General features: G+C 34.4%; 1 protein-coding gene across 1 annotated transcript in view; it reads right to left on the reverse strand.

The window, feature by feature from the left end:
- Positions 1-9,178, reverse strand: part of LOC134690669 (tudor domain-containing protein 7-like) — a 74,165-nt gene extending 64,987 nt beyond the window's left edge. Inside the window, exons 1-8 of the mRNA XM_063550661.1 lie at positions 9,070-9,178; positions 7,412-7,565; positions 6,637-6,742; positions 5,864-5,969; positions 5,009-5,305; positions 4,078-4,174; positions 1,544-1,633; positions 1,003-1,158 (exon numbers count right to left, since the gene is read on the reverse strand). Of these exons, the coding sequence (XP_063406731.1) occupies positions 1,003-1,158; positions 1,544-1,633; positions 4,078-4,174; positions 5,009-5,305; positions 5,864-5,969; positions 6,637-6,742; positions 7,412-7,508 (949 nt within the window). The 5' untranslated portion in view covers positions 7,509-7,565; positions 9,070-9,178. The remainder of the gene's footprint in view (positions 1-1,002; positions 1,159-1,543; positions 1,634-4,077; positions 4,175-5,008; positions 5,306-5,863; positions 5,970-6,636; positions 6,743-7,411; positions 7,566-9,069) is intronic.
- Positions 9,179-10,936: the final 1,758 nt, after the last annotated feature.

A 10,936-nucleotide genomic window follows, 5' to 3' on the forward strand; every position in this document is an offset into this window, starting at 1 on the left:
GTAATATACGGGCTTATAATGAATCCCTTGATAACAGGGTTGCCTCCTTCAAACAATTCAGGTTTTACAGTTTGGTAGTAAACGCGAAAAAGTAATGATATAGTCAAAGATGGTTCAATCAATGGTCGAGACCACGTTGTCAGAGAAGGGGGTAACACTTCCCTTATATTTGTTAGAAATGAACTTTTCAGCACCCGAGACATGCATTAAATGTCTCTGTCCATTCCTTTCTTAAGTTTGGTATCTTTTAAAAGCGAAAAATTGGAGGAAGGAAAGGTTAATTTGGCAGTAAAAGTTTTGCAAATGGCGCCATTTTGATCATTTATTGAACTGGTCCCTTCGATATTTGACATCGTTGGGTGAATTAACGATCTCTCGGTTAAATAAACCAGTCGATCACGTGATCGGAATGTATACAAAATAATACAGGATGTTTGAAATTCAAAAACAATACCGCTGATTTTTGGTCACCATAAAATGATCATCGGCACCGGAAAAAACCCCGAAAAATTTCCAGAAATTAAAAAAATATGTTGCAAAAAAACGGAATAAAAACTTTTGAGTCGGCGGGATTTCTCTAAGTCGGTCGGGCGAGGGGAAACAAACCATATTTTTATTTTGGCCCCATACATCTAAACTGATGCCCCACTTTGGTGACAGGTTGGTCGTAATAAAGTTGTCTTATTATATTTGTAGAAGAATCTTCACACATTGTTGTCAATATAATGGAATTTTTTATGAGTCATACAAGTGAGAGATTAATAGTGAGCTTTAAAACCAGGTTCAATCCACCATTTGTTACATAAGAAAATACCAGTACCAAGTCAGGAATATGACAGTTGTTATCCATTTGTATGATGTGTTTAATCATGTTGATAGTTTGATTATGCAAATTGATTAGAAATCTCGTTTTGAATTTTCGTCCTAATTTGGTATATCTAAAAAATGTATTTTTCAGTATGAATTTACATTTTGTATATAATGGTTAGACAAGAATCTCACCTCCACTGCCATAGACTCGTTTATTTATGTTGGTTGAGCTGGCATAACAATAAACTTGTCCTATCCGACTTGGCATAGTTTCAAACTTCAGATCACTAACATGGTTAGACTTACAGTATTCAATCAGTGTATCATAATATTTCTTCCCATCTTTAACTGAAAAACAACAAAAAAGCAAAAGATGATTAGCTGTGTAGTAACCAATCAATTTTATTAAAAGTAGTGTCCAATCAAAGTACCTGAAAAATTCCAACAATCTTAAAAAGTAAGAAAAAAAAATGAAAATCAATCAAGATAAAGACAAGGCCAAGTAAAACTAAGCTGTTACTGTAAAACATACAAACAAAAGAAAAGCATATTGCAGTATAAAATGTCAATTTCTAGCTCTAAACAACAAACTTATTTATGCATGTAATGTATTCCATCAATGATATATGGTTCTCTTTGAAGTGACTTATGTTACTATTGTGGAAGATTTTGTCCTTCATAGATTAAATCTGTTTATATTGTTTAGGTCAAAAGAATTATCATCATTACTTACTTTTTGCCATATCTACTGGTTGTACAAATGTTTTAGGAGAGGTCTTTTTGGGGGATCTTGATGGTGAAGATGCACTTCTTGGCGGTGAAGCTGAAATAAAATAATATATAATGATTTTTTTTTCTTATAAAACAGATAGAATTTGTGAAGGGTGGTTATTAACCCCAGTTTCGACATCTGGACCAAAAATTTATCCCAAAATGAGTACGAAAATGAGACCCCCCCCCCAAAAAAAAAATTAATTGTGCTTGTTGACTTGTTTCCATTTATCTGGAGATTAAAGTCTGACTTAAGAAATGAGTGACCGGTGAAAAATAATGTTATTCCAATTCTAGAACCAATGCATACAAACATCATAAACTTAGTCTTCTGTGCAAGATTTTATCATTTTTTTCGCATAAATTTCGTATAATCGTCATTTTTTTTTGGTCAGTGTTGTTGCAAAATATGGCAGATAATTAAAGTTCGTGTTTTGAAGATGAAGTTTAACGATTGTCACTTGTTTGTCAACAATCAACAAAAAAAGCATGGATATTGAGCACATGTTTAACATGTGCAATCAGATTATAGTTTATTTTAAGGACATCCATGCATATTGCCATCACCGGATTTTTCCGAGACGGGTCAAACTGAGGTCACTTGCATACGAAAAATATGTCGGGGGAATTGCTTCCTGGAAGGAAGCATTGAAAATAAAGTAAACTTCTTCTAAATATGGACAAATCAAAGAATTTTCTTCAAAAAAAAGTATATGTACATAACTTTTATAATAAAAACTATCCATTGAGTTATAAAAAAACATATGCATATTTTTTTTTAATTTGAGGTTTCTTACATTGTCTTATGACTTTAAAAGTGATCACAGGTAATATTAATTTTGATTGGCTAATTATTGTCTCCAAAGGGTAATATGCTCCAATTTCCAAATTAAAAGTGTGATGAAATCAAATAACTATACACGCAAGTGAATATTAGATACTTGTGCAATCAAGGGTGACAATAACCTCATTGATTCACAATACTTGTTGAAATTATAATAGAACATAGTACAAAGGGAGATAACTCTTACATACAAATGACACATCAAAAGAGTAAATTAACACTGAATCCAGATTCTATGAAGATTCTAAATCATCAATATAACCAATTGTCATTAATCTATAGGATGGTGACTGGTAAGGAATGATTACCAACAATAAATTATATTTGTTTAAAATATTTAAAAAACAAGAATGTGTCCATAGTACACGGATGCCCCACTCGCACTATCATTTTCTATGTTCAGTGGACCGTGAAATTGGGGTCAAAATTATAATTTGGAATTATAATTAGAAAGATCATATCATAGGGAACATGTGTACTAAGTTTCAAGTTGATGTAACTTTAACTTCATCAAAAACTACCTTGACCAAAAACTTTAACCTGAACTTTGCACTATCATTTTCTATATTCAGTGGACCATGAAATTGGGGTCAAAACTATAATTTGGCATTAAAATTAGAAAGATCATATCATGGGGAGCATGTGTACTAAGTTTCAAGTTGATTGAACTTCAACTTCTTCAAAAACTATCTAGACCAAAAAATTTAACCTGAAGCGAACGGACGCACAGACGGACGAACGAACGAACGAACGGAGGCACAGACCAGAAAACATAATGCCCCTCTACTATCGTAGGTGGGGCATAAAAACCTACTCAGAAAATGCACATACAACTTGATGTTCCAGGCTCATATAATAACCTGTAGAATCATTAGGGCTAATCCATTAAATGTATGAGGGAGGGACTGGAAAGGGACTTTCAAAATATCCCTACAACCACAATGAACTAAGAACAATTTTCAATATGATTTCGTATAAAATTAATAGATGCATACTGAAAAGACCCATGACCCACATTCAATAATTAACTTCCCTTCCTACCCTCCTACATACATTTTAATGGAATATCCCTTATATAGAAGTTTTAAATAAAAATGCAGATCGTTAACATGCATCAACTTACCAAAATAAAGATAAAATTAAAGCCTGAACATTTAGACATTGTTCATGTTGTTTATTCTTTTAATATTATCCTATTTTCCAGTTAAGATTAGACTAAGTACTAATATCCTGATATTACTACATAGGGCCATTGAAAATTGAATTTTAGTTTTCCCTACAACACTTGGAAAGGGTAGGTAGATAGGAAAAAAAAAACTTTTTATTTTATTTATTTTTTTTGACAAAAGATCAAATGACATCTATGCAGTTTTGATCTACAAAGATTTATCTTAATCACTAACAGGAAATTCTTGAAAAAAACATGCTTTGACATTATATCTTGATCTATATCATGTATATATATTGTAATTAACTATTTTCAATAAATGAAACATTTTAAAGAAATAAAATATAATTGTCTGAATAAAGAGTCTTGTTTTTTCCATCTATAGTTCATGTTGATCAAATCACTAATGTATAATATAGTATGTAATTTTTTATTTTTTTATATCTAATTGAAGATTATATTTTCCCTTTATATTCTATTATACCTTTTTTAACTGGATACTCTGTAGTTGGTGTTTGTTGTTCTTGAAGTTTTCTAAATCTTGGGGGCTGCTCAAATCTGTTAACTGAGTAGCTTTGTGTCTGAAATAAAAAGTCTCTTGAGAATTGTCTTACACTGTGTTAAAAACATGATGGTCAATTTGGTTACAGATGTAAATGTTTAATAACAATTTTAGTGTGCAAGAAATTTTCTTATTTTCTTATTTATCTTTGTCATTTCACTTTCAAGGCCTTTTATAGCTGACTATGTGGTATGGGCTTTGCTCATTGTTAAAGGCCTTACGGTGACCTATAGTTGTTAATTTCTTTGTCATTTGGTCTCTTGTGAAAAGTTGTCTCATTGGCAAGCATACCACATCTTCTTTTTCATATTGAAACAAGAATGTGTCCGTAATACACAGGTATCCTACTAGCGATATCATTTTCCATGTTGAGTGAACCATGAAAATAGGGTAAAAATTCTAATTTGGCATTAAAATTACTGAAAAAAAATAAGTCCTTGCAAAATAGGAATATAAACTTCAAAAGGAGAAAATATACAACAAAATTCACCACATCTGTTGATAAACATGAATTTGTAGCAAACACCGCAAAATGCAGCTGTGTTTTAATCATTTGTAACACTTATATGATTGCAAAAGCATAGAGAAATATTTCTCATTGTTTAACTAGTATAGCATGTATAGGAGAAGATTGTTAATAAACAGATGGACATCAGATAAATGAAGTTTTGCCACATCTATTTTTGATTAAGAGTTTCCAGTAACAATCTAGCTGGACCCTTATGATAGGTGTTGGACAAGAACATACCAAATTAGATGTAAAATTTTCAAACAAGATGTGTCATTCCTCCATAAGTTTTAACTTAATGTTATAATATTTGCCTTAAAAAATATTATTTTATTATAGTCACACCTGTTTTTGATTTGGAGTTTCCAGTAACAATCTAGCTGGACCCTGGAAGTCAACTTTTCTCCTTCCTCCATCGGTATGTACTGTCAGGTGATGGTGCTGTTGTCCAGTGAGGTTCCTGCCATACGGTCGTGTCTGAGACTGCTGTGTATTATAGTCCATCCCATGGGACCTTGTTGTTCTCTTTGGGGGTGGTCTCTTACCAGGCCATGGTCTCAGGGGCTGAAGTACTATGTGTTGCTGTGGTCGCCATGGGGAATAGAATGGTGCCGACCTTGGCGCTGGTCTCCTCCTTGCTGGCTGTAAGAATAAAATGTAAAATAGATATAAAGAAGTTTTAAAAAATAATTATTGACTTTTTCCATTTCAATTCATTTTTTGTATTTTTTATATATATGTGCAAAGGAGCCTCAGCTTGGTGGCCCAGTGGGCTTAGTAGTCTAATGAGTGGAAGTTATCTCAAGTCTTAATTGACTAGGATTGTCTGTTTAGCATATCCAGAATGAAGGTTTGCATTGATCAGCTTCCTGCTCAAATAAGTACTAACCTCCACAAAATATATAGCACAATAGTTCTGGAAGTTGTGCACAAACAATAATCAATACATTAAAACAATTAGTTTTCTTGCAATGTAACATGCATGACATGATGGACACCATTATTGGAGCAGAAATAGCTTAGTACCCTTCAGGACCATCTGAGTTTATTCCATTGATTTTAGAAGTTCATTTTATCATGTTTACTCAATTTTCATTTTCTCTAGTGTTATGTGGACTGAAAATTGAAACAACTCACCCAATCAAAAAGTATGCTTTGATCATTAAATATGTATAATCTATAACACTATATTTTCCTGACCTTTAAACTTTTCTTTTTCTTTATAGTACGTTGTTTAGACACCATTTTAGCTATATGAGCCGTACTCTCATCTGCCACAGCATGATAGATTTCACCTGTGGGAGTTCTAAAAATCAAATATAAAATTAACATATAAAGTATAACATGTAACAGCCTTTTACAACTGATAATTATAGTTTGTTATACTGTAAAACCACTATCCCAGGTAAGAGAATCAAGGGTTGGGCACCCGCAAACATGGTCAACCCTGTCACATTGTGTATGAGCCTGTCCCAAGTTAGGAACCTCAGTAATTCAGTTGTTTTTGTGTGTGGCTGTGTTACATACATGTTTTTTTGTTTATTAAAATGTACATTAATATAAAAGCAGATGGTTTTCTTGTTTAAATTGTTTTACCTTTGTCATTTCAGAGCCTTTTATAGCTGACTATGAGGTATGAGCTTTGCTCATTGTTGCAGGCCAAACAGTGACCTATAGTTGTTAATTTCTGTGTCATTTTGGTCTTTTGTGGAGATTTGTCTCATTTGTATTCATACCACATCTACTTTTTTATATTTAACACTAAATATTAATTTATCAATAACAGAAAAGTCATGAACACTTAATAGTTTCAACTAACAAAATTGAGAATAAAAACAGGGAATGTGTCAAACAGAATGAACAGACAATTACCCAACCAAAGAGCCAAAAATAGCCCAAGGCCACCAATGGGACTTCAACACAGGGAGAAAAAATCCACACCAGAGACTACTTAGTCTTGACTTATATCCTACCTGCTTATTTTAACAACATCTGGCATGCTCTCGATGAAGGCATCTAGATTACGGTAACCAAACTTCTGGTACGGCAATGATTCAAATGTAGCTTCTCTGTAGTCTCCTGTTTAATATATAGCAATACATATGTTTGTCATAGTAATTAAGTTATTTATAGAATTAGCCGTAACTAGCTTCAGACATAAATATATATATAGACTTAACAACTGCATTGAGTGTGATAAGATATTTATTTACTCAAGACAGCTAAATTTTCAAAAAATTGAAAAACCAGAGGCTTGCCAACATTTTAAATATTCAAAATTAAGTGTTTTTTAAAGTGGATAATTGCATGCGATTAGGTGTTGAAATCTGTTTCTTCATGACTTATTCGCAATATGCAGACCATCTTAACACTACCCGCAAAAAGATGTGTTCTTTCTATGTGACGTCATCAGACACAGTCGCCTTTTTCCTTGACGTCACAATAGGAATTTAATGAATTTCACAGGTAAGCAAGAAAATTTGACATCATAATCAAATTTTTAAAATACTAAGCCGTAGTTGGCTACAGACATGTGCACGATGTATCGTGGAAGTCATTTTGTCAAGCTTAGTTTTTCTATAAATTATGTGAACAGAACACTTCATGGTGTTTGAAGTGTGTAACTCCCCCTTTTTAATATGACTGGATCTGTACCTGGTTTAGTCATTGCTATGATTGATTCAGCTGTTACTATTCTAAGATCAGGGTTGACTTATGACCTAATGCCTATATATATAAATGACTTACTTTGGAGAACATGAGCTGGCACACCTCCCTTTGATGAGGTCAGAACTGACCTCAACATGACCTTGACATTGTTTAGCTCCTTCTCATTGCCCTCCATGATTAATTCTGCTGTGTAAACTGGTCTGCTATCTCTTTTTAACAATTATGAAATAAACTACAATAAATATATTGTTATATATATATATCAATGGTGTGACAGTATGAAAAAATAGAGCTCTATATTATTCTGATATAAACACAAGGCTCTGTATAGTTAGCAATAGCATTGAATAGGCCAGTTCCTGGATATGTTTTTTCTGATGAATCTGTCATGTGATTACCATCACCACATGACAAAATGTATGGGTCGTCCTTTCCAACACATGTTATGCAAAGTTGAAATTGTTTGTTTTTTAAGTTTTGCACAAAATATTTGAGAAATTAAAATCTAATAAGATCGACACCCTTGCTAAGTCGCATGGGAATCAAGATTACGGAACCTCAATTATTTATAAACTACCCTACAAAATGTACATTATGATTTGTACTGGAAACATTTAATAGACATGATAGAGGAGCAGGGATACAGGTGCTTTCTTTCTGGTTAATGTCTTTAATGAGGTCATGAAGGCAAGCAAAATTGATGATCTTTTCCGGTTTAAAGTCATCATTCCAGAAATGCATATCTAGACATCACCATTGGTTTCACATAATCCAGGCCTGTCTTCACCAAAAACTTTTTCAACTACTAGTCTGAAGACCAATATTCTGACATTTTTCTTATTGGTCCAAAAGTTTTACAAAAACTTGCTAGTCCAACTGAAATTTTACTAGTCTGGGGTATCCGACTTTGGGCTAACACTGCAGACTTTCACATATGTGACAAATATTAAATGCTCAAATAGATATAAATAATGGCATTTTATCAAGGGGACAATTGAAAATGCAGAAGTCATTAGTGATTTTAGGGCCTTTAAAATGTTTTATAGCTAACTATGTGGTATGGGGTTTGCTCATTGTTGAAGTAATGGCATGGCATCCACTAGATATAATAATTGATACACCTTCTGCAGAAAGGAAAAAAAATGCCCATCAAAAACCAAGAAAGATTTTATCTTTCTTAAACACAAAATGCATTTAACTTTTATATATCTAGTGGATGCTAGGCATTAAAACTTTCCAAACAGCTAAGGTAAGTCTGTACACAGAGTAGTTTTTGAGGTAAAAATACGGCCATATTTGTCCATTTATTATGATGAACCTTAATTACTCAATGGAACTATCCGTTTTTATATGTGGGATGAGTTAGCAAACTAGAGTGGGCCAAGTTGGTGAATAATTGAGGCAATTTGCCAGTGTTGGGAATTTCCTTCTAGAACTTTAGTGTGCTAGTACATGTAGACTAGTCTTGGTAATGGGTAACTTGTTTAGCTTCTTCTTCTTAAAGTTAATGTTACAGTTCAGTTGGTTTACTGTACTAGGCACCCTGTCATGGAAACCGAAAAGTTCAGATGTATTTTAAAAAAAAAAACATGTATCATGCTCTCAAGCTGCACTGGCACTGTCCACGCTGTAAGACATTTCCATTTACAGTTTACAAACTCACTGCATGCATGGCATGTCTAGTTTTTCAAATGTCAAAGAAAGAAAACAAAGCAAACAAGTCTTAAAAATTGTACCTCATTCAACATTCAATCAGCTATCAATCAAGGAAGTTTTAGAAATTGTACTTTTAGTTTCCCTTTCGTTTCGCAAAATCATAGAAACTTCCGGAAAGGGGAGATAATACGCAAACACGTTGTTTTTGAGGCGGGAAAAAAGAACTGTTGACTATACTTTAAAATCTATGTATCCCTTTGGGAGTGCTCCTGAGAGAGGAGGAAATTACCAGTAACAGTAACAGTAACAGTTGAACAAACACGTGAACAAAAGTATGGAAGCCGGTTCGCATATTATATCAACAAATTTTCAAGAGCTTATTACAATGGATTCAGTAAAATAAAGAATCCTGGATCAGTTATATAAGAAAACGTTTGCCTTATCTGTTACTTGATATTAAAGGGCAGTCAGACCTGGACAGTTTTTCATAGAATTTTGGCATTAAATAATGTCCACCCACATGACAAGTTTTCATAGTAGTTGCTACCAAATCACTGAGTCAGAGGCGGATTTAGTTGGGCAGGGGCGAATCCAGCCATTTAAAAGGGGGTCCTAACCCAGAACAAAAAGGGGGGGGGGGGGGGGTTCCATCTAGACGTCTCCATTCAAATCGATTGATCGTCAAAAAAAAATGGGGTCCCAACCCCCACCCCCACCCCACCACTTCTGGATCCGCGCCTGGGGGGCCTGGGTCCCCCTTTTGAGAAAAAAATGTGATTGTTTATATAGGGAATCACTGAAGCGTGACGAAATCGTGTCCCCTCTTAGGCAGCCAGTGGGCCCCCACTTATGCGGAAAATTTCTAGATCCGCCACTGATAGTGTCGTGTCATCGGAAGCAGGACAAATCGCCCCACTGGCAAAACGCCCCACACCTAATCGCCCCACTTTTTCATAAACTCGACCCCTTCTAACATTTTCTATGTTTTCCATGTTCAGTGGACCGTGAAATTGGGGTAAAAACTCTAACTTGGCATTAAAATTAGAAAGATCCTGTCATATATATAGGGAACATGTGTACTGAGTTTCAAGTTGATTGGACTTCAACTTCATCAAAAACTACCTCGACCAAAAACTTTAACCTGAAGCGGGACAGACGAACGAACGAACAAACGGACGAACGAACAGACGAACGAACGAACGAACGAACGAACGGACGGACGGACAGACAGACGAACGAACAGACGAACAGACCAGAAAAAATAATGCCCCTCTAATATCGTAGTTGGGACATAAATAAATGAACGGAAAAAATATGTAACACATCAACAAACGACAACCTCTGAATTACAGGCTCTTGACTGTATACAGAATGTGGCGGGGTTAAACATGTTAGCGAGATCCAAACCTTTCCATAGCCTAGCTGGGACAGTGGTGTAACGAAATGGAAAGCACTTTTATAGGTTACTTTTTGCATGGTCCGGGTTAAGCCTTTTGTTGTTATTATCATTATTTAGTTTAGAACTATATTTATGACTATCGGTTCTAATATCCCATGGAGAAAAAAAAACTTGAAAAGTATGCTCTTCACAATAAACTCATCATAGATACCTGGACTAAATTTAGTATAAACGCCAGAAGCGCGTTTCGATAGGAGCACGTCATATTAGAATAATTTGTAGAATACCAATTATTTGTTATCACATGAGCAACACGACGGGTGCCACATGTGGAGCAGGATCTGCTTATCCTTCCGGAGCATCAGATATCACCCCTAGTTTTTGGTTGGGTTCGTGTTGCTTATTCTTTAGTTTTCTATGTTGTGTCATGTGTACTATTGTTTGTCTGTTTGTCTTTTTCATTTTTAGCCATGGCGTTGTCAGTTTATTTTCGATTTATGAGTTTGACTGTCCGTTTGGTATCTTTTGTCCCTCTTGTGTGGCTGATT

This window comes from Mytilus trossulus, chromosome 11, assembly GCF_036588685.1.
Source record: "Mytilus trossulus isolate FHL-02 chromosome 11, PNRI_Mtr1.1.1.hap1, whole genome shotgun sequence".
Taxonomy (NCBI): Eukaryota; Metazoa; Mollusca; class Bivalvia; order Mytilida; family Mytilidae; genus Mytilus; species Mytilus trossulus.